The sequence below is a fragment of the Globicephala melas genome, chromosome 15 (genome assembly GCF_963455315.2).
Source record: "Globicephala melas chromosome 15, mGloMel1.2, whole genome shotgun sequence".
Classification (NCBI taxonomy): Eukaryota; Metazoa; Chordata; class Mammalia; order Artiodactyla; family Delphinidae; genus Globicephala; species Globicephala melas.
The window spans coordinates 80,232,844-80,259,476 of NC_083328.1; the positions used below are offsets into that span (position 1 = coordinate 80,232,844).

The window sequence follows — 26,633 nt, forward strand, 5'->3', positions numbered from 1 at the left end:
GCTAGAGAGGCGCTGCATTTTCATTGGTTCAAAACCAACTCGACGGCTTGAGTCACGGCCCGGCGGAGACGGCGCGCAGGCGCACTTGCTTCGCAAGGCCCCGGAAGTGATGGAGGCAAAGGCCCGCCACATCTGCGGCCGTTCTAGCGCCCGCGGTGCTCTCCGGGTCTGACATTTGTCCGTGAGGCAGCAGTCCCTTGGCGTCAGGGTTGCCGCGTCGGAGATAAAGTTGGAGGAGGTGAACGAATCTCTAGAACGCGCCCGTAAGATGGCGAGAAGGGCAGGAGCGAGTGGGGTCAATCGATAGCGCAGCGCTCGGAGCGATGCCCTTTGTGCGTGCGCAGTGAAGGTGCGCCCGGAGCGATCGATTGGGCAGGATTCGCGTCTCCATTTTTCTAGGAGAGAGCGCGGGAGACCGAGAGAGCAGGACGTTCCGGTATGGGGGAGCCCGGGGTGCGTGGAATGGCGGGTGCGGTCGGCTAGCGCCTTTGGGGCACCACAGGAAAGACGCGGGCGAGGCAGGAAGAGTCAATAGTGAGCGGGGTGGCATGCGCCCTGAGTTGCCAGGCTGGGCCCGCACTCGCTCCTCTTCCTCAGAGGCCTCTCTTTCACCCTCTATTCTTCGCTAGCCTCTAGCTCGGGGTCATAGCGGAGCGTACGGTGAGGGGGCGTTTGTGTTCTCTCCCTGGTCTTCCTTCCAACTACGGGTACAACCAGTCCTGGACTGGTTACTTCCTGTCTTCGGGCCGCAGACGCTTCACCTGCAAATTGGGGGCGGTAATTAGGCGCTTTCTAGCCCAGCGAACGGACGTTCTATGGGGACTTGAGAAGCAGAGCTCGTCCTCTCTTTTCCTATTTTAATCTCTTGGTAGCCCTATGATGCGCCTGGCACGAGTGAAGGATGGAATAGTGGTTAAGCTCTGGGCTCTGGGGTGGGTAATCCTGGTGGCCACTTTAACCTTGGACGAGTTACGCAGCCACGTTTTACTTGCAGTATTTCCTAACCTCTTTGAGCCGGTTTTATCATCTCTGTTGTGTCCTAATATTGTCTACACAAGCATGGATTTATATATATTTGCTTAATACCCATCAGTAGAGCACAGTAAGAGCTCAGGCTCTGGGTTAGGATCCAGGCTCCGCCATTTACAGGCTGTTGGATCCTGGGTGAGATAACCTTCCTGTGCCTCCGGTTGCCCACCTCTAAAATGGCATAAGCTGAAGATTGAATGAGGTAATGCATATTAGTTGCTTACACCATGTGTGTTATATGCGGAATGTCTAATGAATTTTATCTAGTTTATCATTAAGTTTTTAAGGAGCAGTACACGCAGCAATTAGAACACCATCTCTGGAGTCAAACCGCCTGCGTTCTAATGCTGGTTCCTCCAGGCACTAATTCTGAGACCTTGGGCAAGTTATTTCCCCTCCTCACCTGTAAACAAGATTACTGGACCTCCTTTATAGAATGTTGTTGAGGATTGAGATGAAACATGGTAAACACATTGGCTATTCTTATCATCAGTAGCCTCAGTAATTCTCCAGAGGGCCTTGGGTAGTTAAAAACACTGTTCCCGCCCCTTTCCTACAGCACCTCCCACTTTCAGAATCACCCCTGTGAAGTGGTGTTAACTGCCCACTCCCCGCCCTTCTTTCTTATATTCTTCTCTGTCTCCTGTGCTCTGCCTTCCAATTTTCTTCTGTGCCACAGCTACCTGTCTGCCTGTGACTTTTATTCTTTACCGCTGTTCCCCAGCTCCTGCAGTTTTCCGATACCTGTACAGATCTACACGTGTACAGACATTGATTTTTATAATCAGATTATCTAATCATGTCAACCAATTGGAGTTCTTTTTTTTTTTTTTTTTTTTGCATAAACTGGAAACCATCTGTAATTTTCTCTTTTGCTTTCTGAGCCGGAGAGAGAACTTAAACACTTGTAAATCAATCTAAACGCACAGTCCTTCCAGTTTTTCCATTTTTTATAGTTATTTTGGCTGTATCCTATTTGCCAATATTTTATTCAGCAATGCTTTCCAAAGTATTCTGTAATTAAATTATGTAATGTAACAAGCTCGGTTGCCTTGAAACATGTTTTAAGAATGACCATAACTGACATTAGTAAACATAACAGCTTAGCTGGTGGAAACAGTAGTGTCTAGACGTCCAACAGTAGCAGCTGTTGTACCTATTGCAAACATTAGCCAGGGTTTCATTAACAGAAGAAGTGGAAGATTCTGGGATAGCAGTAAAGAATAAAAATTGCAGGTGGGTAATTTAGCAGAGAAAAAATGTTCATGAAGAGAGGTTCTACTGTAAATATTGGCTAACGTGATTTGAACCATTTCTGTGTGCTGCTGTGCTCAATGCTCTACATGTATCATCTTGTTTAGCCTTCACTGACTTATTTAACAGCTGAGGACCCTGATCTCAGAGAAACGTAGTTGCTGACCAAAGATAATGCTGATAGAGCTGGGATTTAAGCCCTGGAAAGGCTGACCAGATTCCTGTGTTGCTTCTGTGGTTTGCTAGTGCCTCTGCCCCTCATCATCTCCTGTTTTCTCTCTTGCAGCTGGCAGGGAAATTACCTTCCTCTCCTCCAAGATGTACAGAACCAAAGTGGGCTTGAAGGATCGCCAGCAGCTCTACAAGCTGATCATTAGCCAGCTGCTCTATGATGGCTACATCAGCATTGCTAATGGCCTCATCAATGAAATCAAGCCTCAGTCTGTGTGTGCGCCCTCGGAGCAGCTCCTGCACCTCATCAAACTAGGTGACTTGAGAGCGCACGTTCAGTGAGCCCGTGACAAGCGTTCAGATGTTTGTCAGGATTGCTGCCCTTTACTTTTAGTGCCTAGTATGTGTCGAGCACAGTGCTGGGTAATGAAGGAGAAAGCGAAGTCCAGAGTGTGAAGGTTTTGAGCAGGTTCTGGCCTCAGGGTCTTTATGTGAATTATCTGGAGCTTTCTGCCGCTGTATTATTGACTTCAAGTCTCAGCTCAGATGTCGTCTCAGAGTCCTCCTCATTTCTTCTAAAATAACCCGAACATCTTCCCCGTACCTCCGCAAGTGCTCTAAAACAGCAATCCCATTTCCTTTGTAACAGAATCACTGTCTGAAATTTTCTATATTGTTTTGAGTTTCCCACACAATCCATACCACCTGCCAGAAGACTGCGAGTTGTTTTGCTTTGGGTTTGGGTTTTATTTTTTTGGCTGCGTCAGGTCTTAGTTGTGGCACGCAGGCTCTTTGTTGTGATGTGCAGGCTTCTCTCTAGTTGTGGCATGCGGGTTTTCTCTCTCTAGTTGTGGCGTGAGGGCTCTGTAGTTTGCAGCACGTGGGCTGTCTCTTTGCGGCTTATGAGCTCAGTAGTTCTGGTGCCCGGGCTTAGTTGCCCCGCGGCATGTGGGATCTTAGTTCTCCAACCAGGGATAGAACCCTCATCCCCTGCATTGGAAGGCGGATTCTTTATGACTGGACCCCTGGGAAAGTCCCAGACTGCAAGTTTAATAAAGATATTGAACCTTGTCTTGTTCAACAGTGTGTCCAGGTGCTTGCCTGTGTCATAGAAAGCACTCAGTAAAATACAAAATTGCCAAACATATTTATACTCTTTGACTTGGCAGTGTAAACTGTTCGAATTGGCCTGAGGAAATAAAATGAATTCCACTGAAATGCCCAACAATATGGAATTGGTTGTACATGTTCTCATATTCATAAAGTTGGATCCAACAACATGATGTGGGTGAACGTTTATTACACTGGCCAGGTGTTTATTCCATATGGGTAAATGACCGAGTATGTCACACCACGTTACATATTGTGATTTTATTTGTGTTTTAAGAAATGAAACAACTGTGTGCGTGGAGAAAGGTCCAGAAGAATTCATACCGCCATGTTAACAGTAATTATCTCTGGGTGATATAATACAAGGTTATGTTTGTTTTTTGTTTATCTGCATATCTGATTTTTCCTATACTAATAAAAATTGTTTATATGATATGTCAAGTTATTTTTCAATTTAAAATGGATTTTCTGGGCTTCCCTGGTGGCGCAGTGGTTGCGAGTCCACCTGCCGATGCAGGGGACACGGGTTCGTGCCCCGGTCCGGGAGGATCCCACATGCCGCGGAGCGGCTGGGCCCGTGAGCCATGGCCGCTGAGCCTGTGCGTCCGGAGCCTGTGCTCCGCAACGGGAGAGGCCACAACAGTGGGAGGCCTGCGTACCGCAAAAACAAAACAAAAAAAAAATGGATTTTCTTGTTAAACTTCAGTTTGTTTAAACCTCAACATTCTTTCAAAGATGTTTCACTAATGTTATTACTAACAATATATCTGACTTAGTGAGCTTCAGAGCTGCTACTAACAGATCTCAACACTAAAAATATTAAAATTCGAAATCGGGAAAAATGGACAATTTAATTACAGAACTGCTCTTTTTCAGTTTCTGTAGTTGTGGTTAAAGTAGAAACTTTTGGAGGCAAGTATCTGGGGAGGTGACTTTACCTGTTGGAACCTAACCTGCCACAACGCCTGTTGCCTTACAGCGTTGTCACTGTTTGTGCACCCAGGTCACAATACATAACTTTGTACAGTATTAAGTACCATGCAGCTCCAAGAAAGAGTAAGTTGACATCAGCAAACACCTTTCCCAGTTTGGATCCAGAACTTTGTCCTGTCTTTTTAAAATAACGTTTCTTCATGCCCTTAATTTTTATTCCTTTCAGGAATGGAAAACGATGATACTGCAGTTCAGTATGCAATTGGTCGGTCAGATACAGTTGCCCCTGGCACAGGAATTGACCTGGAGTTTGATGCAGATGTCCAGACTATGTCCCCAGAGGCTTCAGAGTATGAAACATGCTATGTCACATCCCATAAAGGACCATGTCGTGTAGCTACCTATAGTAGAGATGGGCAGTTAATAGCTACTGGATCTGCTGACGCTTCCATAAAAATACTTGACACAGAAAGAATGTTGGCCAAAAGTGCCATGCCAATAGAGGTAAAAATCCTGGTAATATACTTACCATTTGCCTTTTGTTGTTCATTCTTGGGAGAATGAGAGCATAGTTTAAACCAGTTTTAACTTAGCATAGCTGTAGAATGTATACTTTGAGCCAGACAGATTTTACACTTCAACATTCTCTTCTCTTCTTGCTGGCCTAGGTCATGATGAATGAGACTGCACAGCAGAACATGGAAAACCACCCAGTGATTCGAACTCTTTACGACCACGTGGATGAAGTCACGTGTCTCGCTTTCCACCCAACAGAACAGATCCTTGCCTCTGGTTCAAGGGACTATACTCTTAAATTATTTGATTATTCCAAACCATCTGCAAAAAGAGCCTTCAAATACATTCAGGTTAGGAATGTTTGGAAAGGAGCTGTATGCATTTTTTTCCCTAAATACAATGAGCTGTTGTGTGGCTCTTGTTAAAAGTCGTCTCAGTGGTCATCCTGTGAATAGAGAGGATGGCAGCAAGGACGCAGCGCCCACTGCAAATGGCACGGCTCTCATGCTGTCACGCGCCCACCTCTGGCCAGTGAGGATGGCTGCCGGTCACAGATACAGTTCAGAATGCACGTCACATTTTAAAGGTTGCAGATTCCTGTTTAAAGACAAAACACAACGAACTTCTCTAACTTAGGGGAATTAAAAAATTATTCAGTTGAAATTCTCAGGTGTTTGCTGGAAAAGCGACATTTGGTGCTCTGTTTTGAATATGCGGTTCAGAAATGCTGATGTTTTTGTAGTGGCTTCCACTTCAATATTTGGAGCCCTGGGACAAATTAAAGAAACTCTTCTTATAGTTTATTTTTATTCATTAATCGTATGTGAATGTGTCATAGATTGATAGTATTCCCTTCTGAGTTCACCCATTGTTTATGTGCAAATGATGAAGCTCACCAGTGATCTTCGGAATAATCTCACCAGTAGATAGTTTCGGAAATCTTTGTTCAGATGGTCCTTTTGTGTATTCCAGAAAGTTCTTTGTTCTTCTCTTACCTGTGTAATATCTAGTCATTGTTTTATGGGTTCTTTGCATCAGCCAAATATTTTCCCCATTTCCTGTGGGTTTAATTGTTCACCACTTGGTCTCTTTCCCAACAGGAGGCTGAAATGTTACGCTCCATCTCTTTTCATCCTTCTGGAGACTTTATACTTGTTGGAACTCAGCATCCTACTCTTCGGCTTTACGATATCAACACATTTCAGTGCTTTGTCTCTTGCAATCCTCAAGATCAACACACTGATGCCATATGTTCCGTTAATTACAATCCTAGTGCCAATATGTATGTGACTGGCAGCAAGGACGGCTGCATCAAATTGTGGGATGGTGTTTCAAATCGATGCATCACCACGTTTGAGAAAGCACACGACGGTGCTGAAGTTTGTTCTGCCATTTTTTCCAAAAATTCAAAATACATTCTGTCAAGTGGAAAAGACTCTGTAGCTAAACTTTGGGAAATATCAACAGGACGAACCCTGGTGAGATACACAGGTATGTGAGAAGTTGATATTACTTCACATTTCTGAGGCATTTTAGTTTCCAGAACTCTTAGATCCTCGAACTAGATCCACACAATAAATCTATGTGGATCAAACAAGAGGCAGAGCTGGAAATAGAACCACAGTTTCTTTGCCCTTCTCAAATGTTAACAGCTAAAATTAGATCTGATTCCATGCAAGTAACACTTGAGAATTAGGTGGTCTGTTTGTAGACCCATGGCCTGCCCACTTCCCGCAAAAACATGAAAGCAGTCCAGAGAAGAGACTCAGTAAGTGAGAGGAAAGATCTTGGCTCATGCCTGAGAGAGGAGAAGGAGCCCCCAAAAGAGACCCCAAGTGTTCCGAACCTAGATATAAAGTGGGCCCTTCAGACAGAAACACAAAATGGTCAGTCTGATTGTCTAATTTATGTTGGTCTCTAATTGTAACAGTTGTGCCTGTGAGCTCTTTTTATGAGATCTGTTTAAATTTATCCTATCACTAGTAGTCAGTGTTTGTCTAATTATTTGATAGTAAGTATTAAAATATTGTCTTTCATTTTCCTGTTCCTTGTAGCAGCAAAGGCTGTTTGGTAGAAAACTTCAGCTAGTTTCCTCTGTTGTGAGATGTTTGTGTCATACACTGAAATTTCCATGACCACAACTTTAAAACTCACAAGAAAACAACACTGTTGTAAGGGACTGCTGGGATGTTAATAAGTGAAGAAAATTGAAGAGTTGGTGACATCTGAACCACTAGGGTGCAGCATAACCTACCATAGATTTACCTTATTGTAACCAGTTTGCTTCCTGCCATCTCTCTGGCTTCTGATGTAGATGGTATAGCTAGCAAGTCTTGGGAAGAGTCATTTTTGTTTTACAAATGTTTGGGATGTTTTATGGTTATATGTGGCTGATTGGTTTGTTTTTCTGGAGAATTGGGATTTAATTTTAAAATGAGATTATAATGAATTTATATGCAAATTCCCTCTTTTTCTAATTCACAGTTTAAGACCCCTTCATGTTAGCACTATTGGATCTGCTTTTCCAGTTTTAATCTTTAGTTAGAATTCAGAGGGCTCTTGAAATAATGAAGGAAAAGGAAAAACTATCAAGTAAACATTAGAAATTTTGATGTTAAAAGTTAATTTAGGGCTTCCCTGGTGGCGCAGTGGTTGAGAGTCCGCCTGCCGATGCAGGGGACACGGGGTCGTGCCCCGGTCCGGGAGGATCCCACATGCCGCGGAGGGGCTGGGCCCGTGAGCCATGGCCGCTGAGCCTGCGCGTCCGGAGCCTGTGCTCTGCAATGGGAGAGGCCACAACAGGGAGAGGCCCGCGTACCGCAAAAAAAAAAAAAGTTAATTTAAAACGCTATAAACAAAATTAAATGCTGGCTAGGGAAAAAAATATATAGCATAGGTAATAAGCATAGGTCATACGCTGCTCAGTAAACCCAAGAAAAGATGACCAACTTCACTATAAACCTAAGAAATGAATATGGAAGTATCTTTTTGCTCATCAGATTTCAGGAATTTAAAAGATTGGTATTATATAGTATTGATAAACGTTTCAGGAAATCACATATTGTTAGGAATATGATTGGTAAAATACTTCTGAAGGGCAGCTTGGTGTCATATTATCAAAATTATAAATATATATATTTTTGACTTGCTATATCCACTGTTAGAAATTTAACCTAAAAAGATTCTTGGGAGGCATGCACATGCACACATAAAAAGGTATTCATCCCAGCATTATCTGGAGTAGTGGAAAGTTAGATAGAATATAAATGTCCAGAAGAAGCATTGAGAAAATTGTTACATAGCCTTTCACGGCATGCAGCCTTTAAAAATAAATACCCATAGTAATGCTTGTTGAACACTTATACTGCAAAGCTGAATGGGCATTACACCTCATTTTAATCCCTGCAACATCTTGTGGGCAGGTGCTGTAATTATCCCTGCAGAGCAGAGGAGACAGTTAAGGCCCAGGGATGTTATTCATTCAAAGTCACATCGCTGATAAGTACTGAGTCCAGATCCAGCACCAAAGTGTGTATTTTTATCCGTTAAGCTATAGTCCCTCTTTGTAGGTCTCCACCACAAACTGTTGAATAAAAACTGTATGCCGTATGCCCTGATTTATATAAATTACAAACGCACACAGATTGGAAAAGATACTCACCAAAATGTTGACTGTGTAAAATTATCAGGCAGATTTTTTTTAATAGTTCATATAATACTTGAAAATAAAATATGCTTTTTTTAATTCATGGTGAAAAACAAAAAGCATAGAGTTTCCTCTTGCAGAGTGGCTGTTCATCCATCCCAGTGATTCTAGTCCTAGGAATTTAGTCCTAAAGAAATAATGTGTTCTATACAAAGAATGTTTGTCACAGTATTACAGTTGGATACAAACTAACTGCCTAGCAGGAAAAGAATCATTACCTAATGGTGCTTCCAAACAATGGGATACTTTGCAGCCAGTAAAAACACAACGTATCCAACATGAAGTTAGATAATGTGGCACCACTTTTGTATTTTTTTAAGGTGTTTTTATGCCTAAAAATCCATCAGAACATTAATAGAGTCGCATTAGGTGGCGGGCCCAAAGGTGATTTTCTTCTTCATACATTTTTTAGAGTTACCAAAATTGCACAATAAATGTGTATTACTTCAACAACTGTAAAATGCAGTTTTTACGTCAACAGAGCTAATAACAAAAGTAGAACAGTCTGGGCTCTAAGATGTGAACTGGAAAGCTAGCCCTGGTGCCCAGGCCTTAACCTCTCGGTCTCTGCGCAGGTGCTGGCTTGAGCGGACGGCAGGTGCACCGGACGCAGGCCGTTTTCAACCACACGGAGGACTACGTGCTGCTGCCTGACGAGAGGACCATCAGCCTCTGCTGCTGGGACTCGAGGACGGCCGAGCGCCGGAACCTGCTCTCGCTGGGCCACAACAACATCGTGCGCTGTATCGTGCACTCGCCCACCAACCCCGGCTTCATGACCTGTAGCGACGACTTCAGGGCGCGCTTTTGGTACCGGAGGTCAACCACGGACTAGAGCCGCCGGCGTTAAATAGGGTTCTTTCCTCGAGGACTCCGCCCCTCCTTCCCCTTGTGTCCCGCCATCAGCTTCAGTAGTAAGTCATTGTACCATCTTTGGCAGTTGTGCTGCCACCTCTGCGTCCTTCTGGGATTTGTATGAAAGAATCTTTTTTTACCTTGATGGAGAATCATGGTGGAAAATGTTGGAAACACAGATCTGTGCGGTTGTTCTGCAGTCACTGATTATTACAGTGTGATTTTCATCAGTTTTGTAAATACAGGACTTGCTATTTCCCTTGATCATTTGAAGAAGGACGGAGTGTTCAAGTGCTTTCTAGATCCCAAGTGGATCTGTCGTGAGGAACGTTCATTTGGATATTTTGTCAACTCTCGTGCCTGTTTTACATCCCCTTTGTACCTTTCCTTTCAGAATACATTTTGGCAGATACGGGGGCATATGGCTCTGAGAATCAAGAGTTTTATGCCACGTTAAAACCATTTTAGAACATCGATAGTATCAATTCTATCCTAAAGTGACATCACTCGGATAATAAAGTTCAGATCTGCGACGTTACTGGTAACACATTTTTCACTGCAGTGAAACTAATGACCAGCTTTTCCTGAAGATTTATAGGAGGTCTGTCTCCCATCACACGTCCCACATTATCCTTTCACAGCCTAAAATGCTTGTCTTCAGTAAATGTGTTTCTGATGAGATTATTGCCATTTGATAGGAAACATTGAAAATACATCCAGTGTAATCAAAACTAGGTGAGCCCGCTATTGCTCTCAGGTGTTGCTCATCTTCAGGAATGATTACTGTCAATTGACTTTGTTCTTATGTAATTTTAAATCTTACTTTTCAGTTCCCTTCAGCATGAGCCGTAACTACTCATCGTGGATAGACCCAGCAGCTGCATTCTCAGAAGATTTTTTGCAATTAACGAACTAATACAGGTTTTCTGGTTCTTGAAACTTGACAGTGGTTCTCTGGATTCAACTCTAGCTAGGTCAGAGAGCCCTGAGCTCCCCTTACAGAGAGAAACTTTGGTTTATCATTATCTCCCAATACAAATACCTCATGGTCTGGGTAGGAGTACCTAGAAATACAGTCTGGGATCATTTGATAAAGATACTAAATATGTTAATTGTTTTATGTTACAGGAATTTTATAGTCTTCTGAAGTTTATTGTATAAAAAGTCTGCTTTAGACATCATCCTTAAGGATCATTTTAACTCTTTGGTCTATAAAACCATTTTCAGCATTCTTAACATGGTAAGTCACAGGTTTTAGTTAAGATTTCCAAAGAGCTATATTTTTTGGTCCGTAGTGAGTTTAAATTTATTTTGTGTTCTCATTCTGCGGTATTTGAGCTTGGCCATCTGTGGGTGCTTTTCTTGTACGACCAAAAGAAACCTATTGGATAGAAACAAGGATAACCAGTTCTACCCCAAAATTACCAACCAAAACTACCCACGTTTTCCATCTTTCAGCCTATGAAACTGTAAAGCAGAGGTTCAACCTTTCTGCTTATTCTCTCTGGCACATGCACTGGGATGACCACACTGTACTCCTGATACAATTTCCATTGGACCTTTTTAACTGTCCATGTATTTAAATGATACTGCCTACTTTTTCCAGCTTTTGGAATAGTCTCAGCAATAGATCTGTAGTTTCAGGACTTCTGTTTACAAGATCAAGATGCTTTTGTGTGTTTCCAAAATAGATTTCTTTTTAAATTTTTTTGCTTTTAAAAATCACATTAATGTTTGAAACTGGTGTAAATGCCAGGTATATTACATGGACTTGGTTTCATCACATCGTTAATTATTGTACCACTTAATTTTACCACATAACACCCTGACATTCAGATGGTGAGTAATATGCAGTTAAGAACTTATAACTTCTATGTTATTTTTTAAAGACATCTGATTTCTAAAATAAACTTTTTGTATATAATGATAATTTAAAGCTAGTGTTTGTGGGGTTTTTTTTTTTTTTTTTGGAGCTTGCCTTGAATGTTTCTGTATTTGAACGTAAGCTCTTGAACAGCAGTTGTGACTTTGGACTGACACGTTTCACACTGTTTCTTCAGTGCTTTGTTCTAGAAGGCAGATTTTCGTAGCTTAATCACCTTTAGCTGTGTATCTTTGCTCTTCTATGAATGTACAATTTTTAGTATAATCTGTTTCTTTAGATGGTTCAGAGAAATCTGGCTTTCACCTTAAGCTTTGGTTTCTCTTAGGAAAGGAGATGTTGGGGGCATCTAAGTCTCAGCTCTGTTGAGGCAAGTCATTTCCAGGCGATAGCTTCCTTTTCTGTGATTGAAGAACTTTATCAAAATCATCCCCAACATGCACTTCAATCACTGAACCTCCTTTTTTAAAAACACATGATATAAACAATTGGGAGAGGGGAAAAACATTTACTTCTTGGGGGACACGTCTTCTACTGAAAAAAACAGCAGGCCAGACAGAACCCTTTCAGTACGAACCTGGATAGAATTTGTTTTTAATCACTAAGTAGATAGCTGAGCTAGCAAGAAAGTGAGGGGGTTTCTGAGGCAGACCCCACACAAAGCACACATCCAGAGGATTAACAGTGACAGAGCTGCCGGTTGCACGAAGGACATTTGTCAGTCCCTTGCAGCCTAAAGATTTCTGGGCTCTGAGTCTTCACGAGGTTAGGAACTTTGATCAAGACCCGTAAAAAAAACCCAGAACCCAAAAGTGGCCCCCTCAGCAAAAGGGCGAACTGGACAAAATCCCCACCTCAGAGAAAGAGGAATCCGGCCCCACACTGCTGGTTCAGGTTTGCAGGGAAGGGTCTGGGGCGTTGGCACAGGGGAGGGTCTTCGAGAATCTCATCCACAAACAAGGGTGAACCAATCCACACTACCTATGCGGTTTGGAGAAAAGCAAGCTGAGAATTCCAAGCAACTCCAGCTGGTAGTGGCCATGAGTGCCAGACAGGCCAGCACCAGTTCTCCATGGATGAGCACATCTTAACACCAGGCCTCAATTATTCCTTCTCCCAGAGAGCGCTAGGAGTCACGTGTTCACAAGTGAACATAGGAAGCAGCCACTGTGATGAGAATCAGAAACGAGTCAGACTTAGTGGAATTAGCAGATGCACAATATATATGTAGAACATGTTTGAAGAACTAAAACAGAATAACTAAAATGGGGCCAAGGATCAAGAGACGTCAAAAGTAACCAAGTGGGTTTGAACAACAAAAACTATAAAACATTCAGCACGTCCGTAGCTTTCGTACCTCATGTTTTTGCCCTTTTTCTGGAGCCTTTGCCTTTGCCTTTGCCTTGCTACTCCCTTAGTGAGTGTTTTCATCTATGAAGCCTCTTTCGCAGTCATTTTCTGGCCAATTTACTCTTCTCTTCCTGGCTGCGCACCCGCAATGACTACTGGCCTGTGGTGTCATTTTCTGCCCTGGTTTTTCTTGATCTCCCTGTCTGCATTCAGCCTTTTCCTCCAGCTTTACACCCCCTCTCCACCTGCAGTGTTTCCTTTGCATCCTTTTCAAGTCTTGCTCTCATTCTTTTTCCCTCTCAACCTTGGGATCAAAATTCAGGCTCTTAAGCTGAGCTCTCACTAATAGTTACAGTAGCTGTAGGATGCCAGTCCTCCCTGTATTATCCCTATACTAGGGTATTTAGACGAATTTCTTGGCAATTTATGAAATCCTACTTTGACCAAAGGAGCTGTTTTGAGCTACATTCATGAGGTTAAAATCTGCCAGATAATAAGGTGATTTTAAAGCAGCAGAGTCTGAAATGTCCTGCCAGGCCTTTAAGGCTTTGGACATTCTGAGTGGTGTTTGGCTGGACTTTAAGAAAAAAGTCAGGTATTGAACTACCACTCATGGAGCTGAATGGCTGAAAGTCCACACGAAAACAGCATGAAAGCATATATAAAGAGCAGTACGCAAAAGCCATCTGCCGCCTTGCACATTTATTTATTTATTTTTAATTTATTTATTTGGCAGTGCCGGGTCTTAGTTGAGGCAAGCGGGATCTTTAGTTGCGGCACATGGGATCCAGTTCCCTGACCAGGTATCAAACCCGGGCCCCCTGCATTGGGAGCATGGCGTCTTAGCCACTGGACCACCAGGGAAGTCCCTGCCTTCTTGCACATTTATTGGGAGCTGTGGAGGTGATCTGACTCCCTAGGTTCTGAAAAGAAAATCAATTCAAAATACCGTTCTCGGGAATTCCCTGGCGGTCCAGTAGTTAAGACAGAACTCTGCATTTTCACTGCCGAGGGCCTAGGTTCAATCCCTGGTTGGGGAACTAAGATCCCGCATGACACGCAGCCAAAAAAAAAAAAAAAAAATACTGTTCTCAGTGGTACATTAGTTAAGAGAGGAGGGGTGGGAATTACCTCATTAGAAGCTCTCTCACTTGGTTCTTTTGAATTCTAACCGTTTCAAACTTCCGCCTGCAGTATATTGCGAAAACCACCCAATTTTCTAGAATGGTCAACTCTCGCAATATTTGTGCACGTAAGAGACTCATTTGCCTTAAGATGTAAATATGAACGGATTGCAGCAAAATGTCTACAGCCTTTCATTCAGAAAAATCTTAGCAGGGTCAAATAGGAGTCTGAGAACTCAAGCCCCTTGTTCACAAAATACTACACTAAATATCTATGTAGGGGTGAGTATTTAATTTCTGGGCCAAATCCTATTACATTTGTATGTTGGATTTTGGTTCTGATTGTTTTTCCTTAAAAAGGCTTGCAGGGACTTCCCTGGTGGCGCAGTGGTCAAGAATCCGCCTGCCAACGCAGGGGACACGGGTTTGATCCCTGGTCTGGGAAGATCCCACATGCCGCAGAGCAACTAAGCCCATGCGCCACACTACTAAGCCTGTGCCACGATTACTGAAGCCCGCGTGCCTAGAGCCCGTGCTGCAAAACAAAGCCACCGCGATGAGAAGCCCGCGCGTCACACTAGAGAAAGCCCATGCACAGCAACGAAGACCCAACACAACCAAAAATAAATAAATAAATGAAATCAATTTTTTAATAAGACATGCAAATTACAGCATTCTAATCTGTATAGGGACCTTTGAGGTCAGCCCTTCAGTATAGGGAAGAATTACTGTCTGGAGTTTGAGAATGTGATAGGGACCGTCAAATTTGAGTTGGTGTGAAATCTGTCTGTTGTCTTTTTTTTGTGTGTGTGGTACGCAGGCCTCTCACTGCTGTGGCTTCTCCCATTGCGGAGCACAGGCTCCGGACGCGCAGACTCAGCAGCCATGGCTCACGGGACCAGCCGCTCCGCAGCATGTGGGATCTTCCCGGACCGGGGCACAAACCCGTGTCCCCTGCATCGGCAGGCGGACTCTCAACCACTGCGCCACCAGGGAAGAAGCCCTGTTGTCTTTTTTTGTTCATCACTGTGTGACCTTGAGTGAGTATGTCCATCCTTTCTTTTTACTTTTTTTCAAATATATACGAAAGTCAATAATACAGTAGAAACAATGGTTGCCAGGGGCGGGGTAGAGGAGAACAAGGAATGACAGCTGACGGGTACGGGCTTTCTCATTGGGGTGACGAAAACGTTCTGGAATTAGTGGTGATGGTTGCACAACTCTGAATATACTAAAAAACACTGAATCGTACTTTTGTGGTATGTGAATTATATCTTAATAAAGCTGTTATTTTTTTAAATTCAGTATCAGCAGTACAGTACAGTGAATCCCCATGGACTCATCACTCAGACTCCCCAATCTTCAACTCACGCCCAGTATTGTTCTACCTCTACCTCTATCTACTTTCCCCTTGAATTATTTTGAATTTTCAAATTTTATCTGTAAATATTGCAGTATATATCTCTGAGAGATAAGGACTTTTTAAAATGCAATCATAACATTTTTCCGTCTCAATATATATGTGGAAACATTGAATCTTGGTTTAATAAATTCCCACTCTGGAAACATGAACCTCAGCCTTAGCTGGACAGTGCTTGCCTCTTCCTCATCTGAGGTGCTACATGGCCCATGGCCGCCGACACAGAGGAGCTGCTAGAGCCAGAAGAAAAAGCAGGAGGGAAGAGGTGCACCCAAGAGAAACACCCGGATTCACATTTAACAACATGGAAATCACCTGCTATTTTGCAGTGGCCTTTGCCTCACAAATATCACCTGTTATATGCATTGCAGTGGTACTACTTTAATGATTTGTCTCATCTGTAAAGACCAACAGGATAAAATACTTCTGTTAGGCCAGGGTCTATACGGCTCTGCCCCAGCTTCTCGTACCTTGCCTTCCTCGTGAAGCCTTCCCTAAATTACTCCCCCACTCTCCCATCTCTGTCCTCCTCTCTATGGATCTCCACCTTGAGCTTGTTGCCAAGTCAGTTTGTGATCGTTCTGTGCGATCACCGTTCCCTCCCTGTTAACTGCTCCCATCAACAGCATGTCAATTACTTGGCACTGCAAGTTAACTTCCAACACCGGTAACAATTTAAAATATAGATCCTGGGGACTTCCCTAGTGGTCAGGTGGCTAAGACTCTACACTCCCAATGCAGGGGGCCCAGGTTCAATCCCTGGTCAGGGAACTAGATCCCACATGCCACAACTAAGAGTTCGCATGCTGCAACTAAAAGATCCTGCATGCTGCAACTAGGACCTGACACAGCTAAATAAATATTTTTGAAAAGAAATAAATAAAATAAAATATAGATTGTCTCAGCCAGAAGTCAGTCAGCTATTTCCACCTGTAAATCCTTCCTGGTGCTCAGACTTGTAGGGGCTACATGTGGGATAGCCTGCAGACAAGACAGTAAGTGCTGTAATCACAGGAGAACAATGAGAGAGACAGCCCATTGGAGGTGGAAGCTGAGCCCCGCTGGGAAGGATGGGTACCCGTTTGTTTATGTGAAATAAAAGTGTGAACATGCCTAGCAAGGAATCTGCTCTCCTGTGGGTCCTCTCTGGATGTTTAGTCTGAACTTAAGGAAAGTGGAAAGACTTAGCAAGTCGTCCCGAACTGTGTGAACTAGTGTGGCATCACGTGGGTGGGTCGGTGAGATTTGAGAGATAATGTATTGATAAGTACTCCGCATAACCCTGCTGCAGAGCCAGCACTCAAAGACCAGGGGGTGAGTATGGGGGTCAGAGCAGGGGGAAGCGGAAGAGTGCACCTGACGGGAAAGATGTGGGACGAGGTCCCTTGGGCACGCCCCCCACCCCCGCTGGACTTGTTTTCTCTGGCTGTTGCAGGGTAAGTTTTAGGGGGCAGGAAGGAAGAAACACTGACTGTTATCACAAATTTGTCCTGGTGGCCTCTAATCAGAGAAATATGCTTGGTCTGTCCAGGGGGAGTTGTTCCACAACGTTCAAGGGATGAGAATGCCGTGCGTTCATAAGTAGGAACTTCACCCTGTAAAGCAGAAGAATTTTTTTTTTCGTTTTGCGGTTTCTTGTAGCAAATGTGTGACAATTTATACTTACAGACATCACACATTGAGGAGTGAGTGTGGTCTGGATTTCTGGTCTCCCTTCCTTCACCTCTTTTCTTCTCCCCCTTTCCAGAAAGTTTGCCTGCTGGGAGAATCATTCTGACAATTTCCTGTGCTGTCAGCTCCATAGAATTCAGTTTCTGAGAACCAGCCAGAGGCATGCAGTGACATTGCGTAACCACCTCTGAAGTCAGAGATATCAGCCGTGGAGCTCAAAGGAGCCGTTTCACACCAGCAACATGAAAGGAGCTAGCATCACGGACGGGGCGCCCAAGGTGAGTGGCGGGGCTGTGTGCAGAGGCAGACGGAGCAGCCTGTTTGGGTTATAAGGACAGCGGCCGATTTCAGGGCTGAGTTTCTGATGAAGTCAAAGATGAATACCAGTAACATCTAAGTTTGAGAGGAGAAAGTTTCACGTGAGTTTAAGTATAGAAACTATATGTGCCGTAAAGCTCCTGACCAGTCTGACTCAGAGATGGTTGCAAATTACTTTCTAGCAAAACCCAGTTTACGCGGTTGATAACACAACCCATCCTTTTGTGTCCATTCACCTTCTAACAAACTTCCGAGCAAGACATGGGTCTCTGCCCCAGCCCTGAGTCCTCAGCGGGCCTTCCTCATGCTGTTTTCACATTACCTTCTGTACTGACATGCATGAGTGGAGCTCAAGTCTGTGACAGGAATCAAAAAGGATTTGCTGTTTAGAATGTTGAAATGGCTGCTAAAAGAAAACTGCTTGGACACAAGGAAAAGTGAAGGTCAGGGTTATTTTGCTACATCTTTTTAAAATTTTAAGTAGAACAGGAAAACAAAATGAAACAATTATGAAATGGGGAGCTTGCTTATATGATTAAATATGTGTTATTTATTATTATAATAATAACAACAGGTGTCACTGGTGGAATGTACAGCTGAATAACCCATGACAGTCTCTCTTATGTAGATTGCTACCCTAGAATTTTGTACCCGACTATTTGCTTTGAAAAATTTTAAACCATTGGGAAAATAGAAAAAAAAACATTCAGTAAACCTGTGCATATCCTTTACCTACGCTCACCGATTCCTGACACTTCGTCACATTTGTATGCATCTATTTGTATATATTTAGACACAGGCTACGTTCACATTTTCCAAAAATCCAAAAACATCCTTTCTAGCTCTTTTGGCTGTTATTCTTTCTTTGCATGTTTACTTGTTTTTTTTCCAGCCCAGGACTCATTCCAGGATCACACATTTTGTTTGTAACGTCTCTGTCATCCTTAATCTAGAACAGTCCACTACTTTTTTTTTTTACATCTTTATTGGAGTATAATTGCTGTACAATGGTCTGTTAGTTTCTGCTTTATAACAAAGTGAATCAGTTATACATATACGTATGTTCCCATATCTCTTCCCTCTTGCGTCTCCCTCCCTCCCACCCTCCCTATCCCACCCCTCCAGGCGGTCACAAAGCACCGAGCTGATCTCCCTGTGCTATGCGGCTGCTTCCCACTAGCTATCTACCTTACGTTTGGTAGTGTATATACGTCCATGCCACTCTCTCACTTTGTCCCAGCTTACCCTTCCCCCTCCCCATATCCTCAAGTCCATTCTCTGGTAGGTCTGTGTCTTTATTCCTGTCTTACCCCTAGGTTCTTCATCAGTCTACTACTTTTTTATTTCTTTCATAAAACTGACATTCTCTATGAATATCCAGATTTTTTAACGATTTATCCTTTTATTTTAATGGGCCACTTATTCTGCCCAATTTCTATAGCACTTTACAATGTGTAATTGTAACATGTATGTGTGTAATTAACATGTATATATACATATAGCATATGTATATGTGATAGTCCCAGCATCCCCATGATGCTATATGTATATATACATATATGTGATAGTCCCAGCATCCCCATGAATTTCTATTATCGACATTATACAGATAATAACAGCTGACCCTTACTGACTGTCCATCTGTCAGGCCTGGTCCTGAGTGCTATTCTTGCTTTTTCTCATTACATCCTCTCGACATCTCCATAAGGTAGACGTGTTACTCTTATCCCCATTTGACAGATGAGGAAAGTAGGGTTCATTGACTTGCCAAGGTCATTTGCTAGTAAGTGGAGTGCCAGGAGCCAAACCCAGACAGACTGACGCAGACCCAGACTTAACCAGCTCACTGTATGCTGACCCTTAGGCCAGAGGTCTGCAGTCTTTTCATAAAGAGCCAGCTAGTATTTTATGCTCTGTGGTCCACCTCTGATCTCTGGTGCACATTCCTGTTTTTATTTTTTATTTCTGGCTGCACCTCGGGTTTCGGGATCTTAGTTCCCGGACCAGGGATCAAACCTGGCCCCCTGCTGTGGAAGATCAAAGTCCTAACCACTGGACTGCCAGGGAAGTCCCTCTGATGCATATTCTTTTTTGTTTTTACAACCCTTTAAAAATATGAAATCATTCTTAACTCTTGGACTGGTCATGTGGATTTGGCCCACAGGCCCTAGTTTGCCGACCCAAGTCTTAGATGAATGATGTCTCAGCTCGTACGGATGCACCCCCTACCCAGTTACAGCAGCACCAGGGCGAGAACCCAAATCTTCCATTCCTAGCCCAGAGGCAACCTCAGTTCATGCTTTCTTGGGTATCCCTACAGAACTGCCAATGCACATATAAGATAATATGATTTTTTTTAAAGGTTTTTCAAGAACAGGAGCAGTAACTGAACAACTGTTGAGCTTCTTGTCTTTTACAGTGAACAGTACATATTAGAGCTCCATCTGTTTTAGCACCACTGACCTACCTCAGTATTTTCAATGCCTACGTTGTCATTTAGGTACTTTTGATTAAAAGGTAACACAATGCTTGAAGGAGTCATACCATGTGAGTGGTTCTCAGCATTGGTGCATCTGACTTTAAAGCAACCCTGACTTTCACTTAGGGGCACCCAGACTCCTTTCATGCCCCGAGGTCAGCCTGTGTACGTCAGGAGGTGAACTGTGCCTGCCCTTTCAGGCTGTTCCCCAGTGTTGCTGCTTGACAAACAACCAAGAGCTCCTCGTCAGTAGAATTTCACCTTTGTGCACAGTGGATTTTGTGTAATTGTATGACTTTTATTAGGTTTCCGGAAACTGTCTTACAAAATGAAGAGAAAACTAAAAAATAAACATGGTGGTATTAGAGCTAGGAAACACTGGTCTCAAACAGTGTAATTGCAAAAGGTAGAGACCGTTGTGTGTTGCCAAGGCGGTAAATCCGACATCTCATTGGACTGTAGCTGATTGACTCCATGTTCAACTCCATTCATGAAACGCTGGAAAATTAGGTCTGAAAGACAAGGTGAATAACTGGTTTTACTATATGTAAGTCCTTGCTTTGGATTTTTGGTTGTTTCAAAAGTGCCTTATTTATGAAAATAGAGTCTGCATGTATTTTAGTGATTTGGTCCCGTTTGTTGCGGTTTACTTCTGAGCGTATGTGTCTGTGTGTGCGTGCGCATGTCCACACCATTAGAGGTGATGCTGAAAATAGCATCTTTGTGTACAGGCATCTTTGTCTCCCTGGAGTGAATGGCCAGGAATTGAAAGAGGAATCCTGGGTCAAATAAGCATGGTATTTTGTTTTCCATCACTTTCTGAGAACTTCTAAAATTTGAAAACTTAGTTTCCATAGTATTTTCTCTACAATCTATATTTTCTCTCTTTTATAAATAGAGCCATAGGCTGTTTTGCTCACTTGGTTTTCTGAAGGGAGTTTTCAAACCAAGTGTCTTTACCATGTTACTGAAGGGTGGATGTTCCAGAGCACTGATCAAAATAATATTTATGTTTTAAGAACGTTTAAACATCCTGAAATGTTCTCAACATTTCAGATTCAGCTTCAGTTAAAAAGCAAACATCCTGTGGTCCTCTTCCATCTCAACTCTGAGTGGGATGGTTCTAGATTCACTCAAGGAGGGTCTAGGTAAAGACTTAGAATAAAAAAAAAAAACAATCACCAACACTCCCAGGGTTAGTTTAGACCCTGACAGGCTGCAGGGGCATTGGATGAGTCTGCCGCTCGCCAGGACTCTTCTGCTCTGGTACTTCTGGGCAAGAACGCTCGGTGAGGCTTTGTTTGTGAATGAGGAGCAATTTCAGGCTCTCCTTGTACCTTTAAAGCTCTCAGATGGTAAGCAAGACACTTTCAACTCAGTCTTTGTCGGAGAAGGGCAAGTGTGATCACGGCAGGGAACTCACCATCATCCACCAGGCCCTGCCACGTGCCACTCTCACCAGCTCCCACCACCTCAGTTCCTTCCCCTTCTCCCCTGCTGTTCCCGACCTGGGAATGCTCCTCTCTCCCTGTGGCTTGACCACTGGGTCCTCCTCTCAAGCATCTCCCCATCCAGAGGCCTCTCTGGACCACCCTGTCTAAACCACCTCCCTTTTCCACATCCATCCCATCATTCTCATCATCCGTCCCAGCCTCACTTAACAAGATTGGAAATTGTCTTGCCTTTGTTTCGTCCTTTGGAAATTCATCTCCATAAGGGACAGATCTGGCCTTTCTTATTCAGTGCTGCATCTTTAGTGCCTACAGCAATGCCTGCACATAGTAGGTGTTCAAGAAACACTTTGGTCGGTGTGCGTGTGTGAATGAATGGGAGGTTACCTGGAGTGCAGATAGAGAGCCCTTGCAACATGGTCACGAGGACAGGAATAGTACTTCCTGCTTACCAGATGTCTGGGAACAGAGGTCACCCCTGACTCTCAGCTCTTCTAACCCCTACCTGGCCCCATCCTGACCCGCCTCTCAACCTAGATGCTTGAGAATTACCCCCCTCGTTCTCCCATGGCGAGATGTTGCCTTAGATCTGAGCCTGTGCAATTGAAGTCACGGCCACAAGGACCTGTGGTCTCCCTCTGACCTCACCAGCAGCCTCATCCCTTCACCTGCCTCCCAAAGCAAAACAAGTAACCACAGCACCCAGCTTGAAAGCACAACTCATGGTCCACTGTTTAGCCTCTCACCCAAGACAGAATCATTGCGCTCTGGGGGTTTGGGCGATCAACACAGAGCCGACATTCCCGTGGGATCAGACAGTCGGTAAATAAGTAAATGGACACAATGATCTCAGGTGCTGACAACTGCCCTAAAGCAAAGAAAACAGGGCTTCCCAGTGGCGCAGTGGTTAAGAATCCGCCTGCCAACGCAGGAGACACGGGTTCAAGCCGTGGGCTGGGAAGATCCCACATGCCGCGGAGCAACTAAGCCCATGCTCCACAACTACTGAGCCTGTTGCTCTAGAGCCTGAGAGCCACAACTACTGAGCCTGTTGCTCTAGAGCCTGAGAGCCACAACTACTGAGCCCGTGTGCCACAACTACTGAAGCCTGTGTGCCTAGAGCCCGTGCTCTGCAACAAGAGAATCCACAGCAATGAGAAAAGCCCGCACACCACAACAAGGAGTAGCCCCGCTTGCCACAACTAGAGAAAGCCCCCGTGCAGCAATGAAGACCCAACGCTGCTATAAATAAATAAATAAATTTATTTATTTTTTAAAAAAATTAGTATTAAAAAAAAAAACCAAAAAAAAACAGGGTGACCTGATAGAGGTGATCCACAGAAAGGGCCTCTCTGGAAACCAGAATGATGGGAAAAGCTTTCCAGGCAGAGGGAACAGCAAATGCAAGGGCAGGAATGAATTCAGCAGAGCAGAGCATCCATGAAAACGCCAGTGGTCAGAGCAGAGTTAACAAGGGTAGAAAGTGTCAGAAGCAAGATTTGAGGGGTAAGCAGGGTCTGTTCACATAGGGCCTCGTCGACACTGTAAGAACTTTGAAGTGCATTCTAACTGCAGAATGCACTCTAACTGCATTCAAACTGCTACTTTACACAAGCCACTGGCCTGTGTAAAGTAGGAGATAACATGGGCTGATTTACGTCTTGTAAGACATCTTAAGGCTGCCGTGCACACACAGACAGTCAATAGGAAAGAGCAGAAGCAGGGACGTGAATCAGGAGACAGGGCCAGGGCTTCATTTTCCATTTTGGATGGTACCGTGCTGTTCTCAACGCACATGGAGAAGAACCGTTTGCTCTGTCTTTTGAAAAAAATAAAACGTTTGGTGTTTGAGAGTGTCAGGAGATGTGATCAGAAAGAACAGTAAATAAAGGTATAAATAGCTTTTATTGAGGTACATGTGCTATATGCTTTATTTTTTTAAGAAACGGATGTTTATTTTACACCAACTTTATTTCCATTTTCTTTCATTCATTCCCCAAATATATTGAGCCAGACGCTGCTCTAAATGCCACAGAAGACAAAAGTCACTTTTCTCAATATTTAATAAACTGTCATTAGCGTTAAAAATCCATTACCTTCTATTATTCTTCCCCCTGTTCGATAACCTTTATTCTCTCTTTTTTTTATAAATTTATTTTTTTTCTTTATTTATTTTTGGCTGTGTCGGGTCTTCGTTGCTGTGCGCAGGCTTTCTCTAGTTGCAGCGAGCGGGAGCTACTCTTGGTTGCGATGCGCGGGCTCCTCACTGCGGTGGCTTCTCTTGTTGCGGAGCACGGGCTCTAGGCACGCGGGCTCAGCAGTTGTGGCTCGTGGGCTCTAGAGCGCAGGCTCAGTAGTTGTGGCGCACAGGCTCAGTTGCTCCTTGGCATGTGGGATCTTCCCGGACCACGCCTCGAACCGGTGTCCCCTGCGTTGGCAGGTGGATTCTTAAACACTGTGCCACCAGGGGAGTCCATAGCCTTTATTCTCTTAACATTGTATTTGCTATAGAGCTCACTTTGGGGGGGGGCGGCGGTGCAGAAAAAAGGCCAGACAGAACACCAACTGCTTATACTACAAGTTAAAAATGTTGCCAGGAGACTTTTCAAAGGAGAGTGGCCTGCATGATAATGGAATGAGGAAGCGACCTTAAAAATGTGTGTGGTCATGTTGGAACTGTGATGACTCAGGGGGGAAATGACAAGAGCCTGGAGGGGAAATAACTTCAAAGGAGGAAGGTGGGAGGCTGGTAACAAAGAAAAAAAAAAGATACCACTACAAGTGATATTCGAAGACTCCAACATGAGTTGCAAAAAGGGGAATTAAGTATTTTTGGAACCATTTCCAAACGTATTGCCCATAAACCATGTGTTTATTGGAATGGAAGAGGGCTCCTGTGTGCACATGGCAAGGACAGAGATAGGAACAAGAAGGCGGAGTGTGCGTCTGCGCCTGGGACGGCATCTCCTGGCTCTTTGCGGGGAGGCTTTGCCAGCTCTTAAAACTCCTCTAGGAAATGTTATTCCTGGTCAAGTCTGGGCTCTGCATCGGGCCCACTCACTCCACGGTGAATCGATTGTTCTTTTTCTTTAAACCCTTGCTTCTCCTTAGAATCAGGAACAGTTTTGTTTGTTACAGGCAGCTTGTCTTTTGGGGCTTGGAGGGGGTGAGAATTGGGGTAAGAAAGCAGTAGGGTGCCTCTCCCTCGGAGACGCTTGCCATCTAGTTAACAAAAAGTAAAACGTGCCTGTGGAAGGTTCTCTTGGGTTCAGAATTTAAACTCAGAGGAGACTGAAGGGGCACGACAGTCAATTACTAATAGCGAGAATGTCAAGTTGCTTCTGTCCTACACGGATGTTTCCCAACATGGAGGGGATCAACAGCCCTGGGGAAATCAACAGGGACAGTTACAAAGCACATTCTCTATAACCTTCCTTGTGGCGCTAGTGACGGGTTTATCTGTGGCTCATTATTGACAACAAAATGAATAAACCCAGTGAACTGGAATAAATGCCCACCAACAGACTGAGAGAAGAACTTAAAGAACAGGTGGCTCGTTGCTTTCCTAACACCCCCAAAAATGACCCTAACAAATGGAGAATTCGGTGAACAAGTATGAACTTTCACATTTCTCTATGATCCAGTAAACAGCTTGGACCAGTTTTGAATTCTTCCTGATCAATCAAGTGGAAAATAATCACACCCTGCAGGGACTTTGACCTCATTCATACAAGATGATTTTAGGTGTGGTACACAGATAGAACATTTCTTAATGTTAGCTCTGTATTTTAATGTGCATTGGAAAAAACTAAAACTAGCTCATCAAACTTGTAATTTCATAGGTCATATTGCTTTGGGAGACTTTTTTTTTATTGGCTTAATTTAATATTTTCCTTGAAGTTAAAAATGTACAGACAGCACATGGATATGACAGGAAGCATGCAGTTAATAGACACACGAAGTTTAAGAAACACAGTCTTAGACAAAGCTTTCTCCTAATTGGCGGTGGTATAATTGCTTCAGACCAATCAAAGGACACGAAACACCTTCTTTCGTCTCCATGCCTTTGATCCCCTTTACGCTTCAAAACAAGAAAAAGGGAAGGAAGGAAAAGATGAGAAAGGAAAGGATCCCACCTGTCATTTTCTTTAATCCCTCTGATGGCTTTCATGAAGTAGGAGATAAGAGCAAGACGAAACCATGCAAAATGTGGGGGGTTGCAGTTGGATGGGAACCCTACACTTTCAGATGAGGATACTGAGGCCCAGGAAAATTCTCAGCTACTTGCCCTCCTCCCTCCATGTGTTTCTCACAAGAGAGGGCTGAATTCTCAACCACTTACCTTGGCCCAACATTGCTCTCAACTCCTCTTTTCCCCAAACCAAATACCTGAAACAAGAATTCAGAGACTTGTCTAGCAAGGAGTGAACTTGGAGGTGGGGAGGGGGTTTGGGGGACGGATGAATAAATATCCTGGATCTCTAGGGCACTACAAGCTACAGAAACAGTTTGGTATAACGTGAACCTGTCTTGGGCCAAATCCAAAAATATCAATTACTTAGAAGACCTGGGAGATCTTTATTGTTGCATCATTTCAACCCTTGGGCTTGGACTAACAGAACCTTGTTCACCTTGTTCATGGAGAAATCAGTTAAGGTTTGTGTGTGTTCGCAGACTAAGCCATGGTCAGGCTCATTTTTAGAGGTGTTGGGAAAACAAGGAATCCTTCTTTTATTTAAGTTTTTCTTTTTCTCTTATATCCCTTCTCATTTCCAAGTTCACCAGGTTTATTCCCTTCTTAGTCCCCAGTGCCTACAGCTAAGCTGGAGACAATGGCTATTTGCATCCAGATGGGTGGAAGGGAACCGGTGTGTTATGTAACCGGCCCCTACCTTTCCCACCCATGGCTGTTGGTTTCACCCCAGATCTCTCACCCCACCCCAGGTAGGGACAGCTGCAGAAAGAGCAGTGCTCAGGCACAAGTGTTCTAGACCCCAAACCTCACAGCATGCCAGCACCAACTACTACAGGAGTTCCCTTCTGAAGTGATTTCTGCCAATGTTTTCCAGGGTATGGACTAATCACCTTTAAAAATAATTTCTTTAAAGGATCAAGACGAAGGTGAATGTCTGTATCTGAGTTTCTCTCTTCTGGAATCCATTTCCTGCAAGAGTTCAATTGCTTAGGACTCAGAGTGAACTGTGTAAATGCATCCATTACTTGTTATTCTGCATTTTTTCCACTAAGTTAAGGAAGTAGGTAATGATGTTTCCCAAGCAACTATCCCATCAGTGGAAATTATCAAAAGTTGTTTTATGTCCCACATTTTGAAGCAAAAAAGAGAGAAATTGAATTTTGTTTAGA

General features: G+C 43.6%; 2 protein-coding genes across 4 annotated transcripts in view; both read left to right on the top strand.

The window, feature by feature from the left end:
• Positions 1–90: 90 nt before the first annotated feature.
• CSTF1 (cleavage stimulation factor subunit 1) lies at positions 91–14,882 on the top strand. Of its 3 annotated transcripts, XR_009559041.1 has the most exons (7): positions 91–436; positions 2,570–2,770; positions 4,724–5,001; positions 5,166–5,363; positions 6,114–6,504; positions 9,295–9,633; positions 14,751–14,882. XR_009559041.1 is itself a non-coding variant. In XM_030839146.3 (6 exons), the coding sequence occupies exons 2-6, from the start codon at positions 2,602–2,604 to the stop codon at positions 9,552–9,554; spliced, it is 1,296 nt and encodes a 431-aa protein (XP_030695006.1). In that variant the 5' UTR covers positions 91–436; positions 2,570–2,601; the 3' UTR covers positions 9,555–11,654. The 3 variants fall into 3 exon arrangements, 2 of the variants coding, with proteins under 2 accessions (XP_030695006.1, XP_060140909.1); XM_030839146.3 differs by lacking the exon at positions 14,751–14,882 and having other exon boundaries at positions 9,295–11,654; XM_060284926.2 differs by lacking the exons at positions 91–436; positions 14,751–14,882 and adding an exon at positions 506–1,231 and having other exon boundaries at positions 9,295–11,656.
• Positions 14,883–17,160: 2,278 nt separating this feature from the next.
• CASS4 (Cas scaffold protein family member 4) overlaps positions 17,161–26,633 on the top strand; it is a 44,643-nt gene continuing 35,170 nt past the window's right edge. Inside the window, exon 1 of the mRNA XM_030839143.2 lies at positions 17,161–17,299. Coding sequence (XP_030695003.1) covers positions 17,264–17,299 — 36 coding nt within the window. The 5' untranslated portion in view covers positions 17,161–17,263. The remainder of the gene's footprint in view (positions 17,300–26,633) is intronic.

Excerpts from the sequence above, each read along its gene's own strand:
- CSTF1 (XM_030839146.3), top strand. The coding sequence starts at position 2,602 with ATGTACAGAACCAAAGTGGGCTTGAAGGATCGCCAGCAGCTCTACAAG. Across the intron at positions 2,771-4,723 it reads CCTGCACCTCATCAAACTAG|GAATGGAAAACGATGATACT; the intron begins GTGACTTGAGAG and ends TATTCCTTTCAG. Across the intron at positions 6,505-9,294 it reads AACCCTGGTGAGATACACAG|GTGCTGGCTTGAGCGGACGG; the intron begins GTATGTGAGAAG and ends GTCTCTGCGCAG.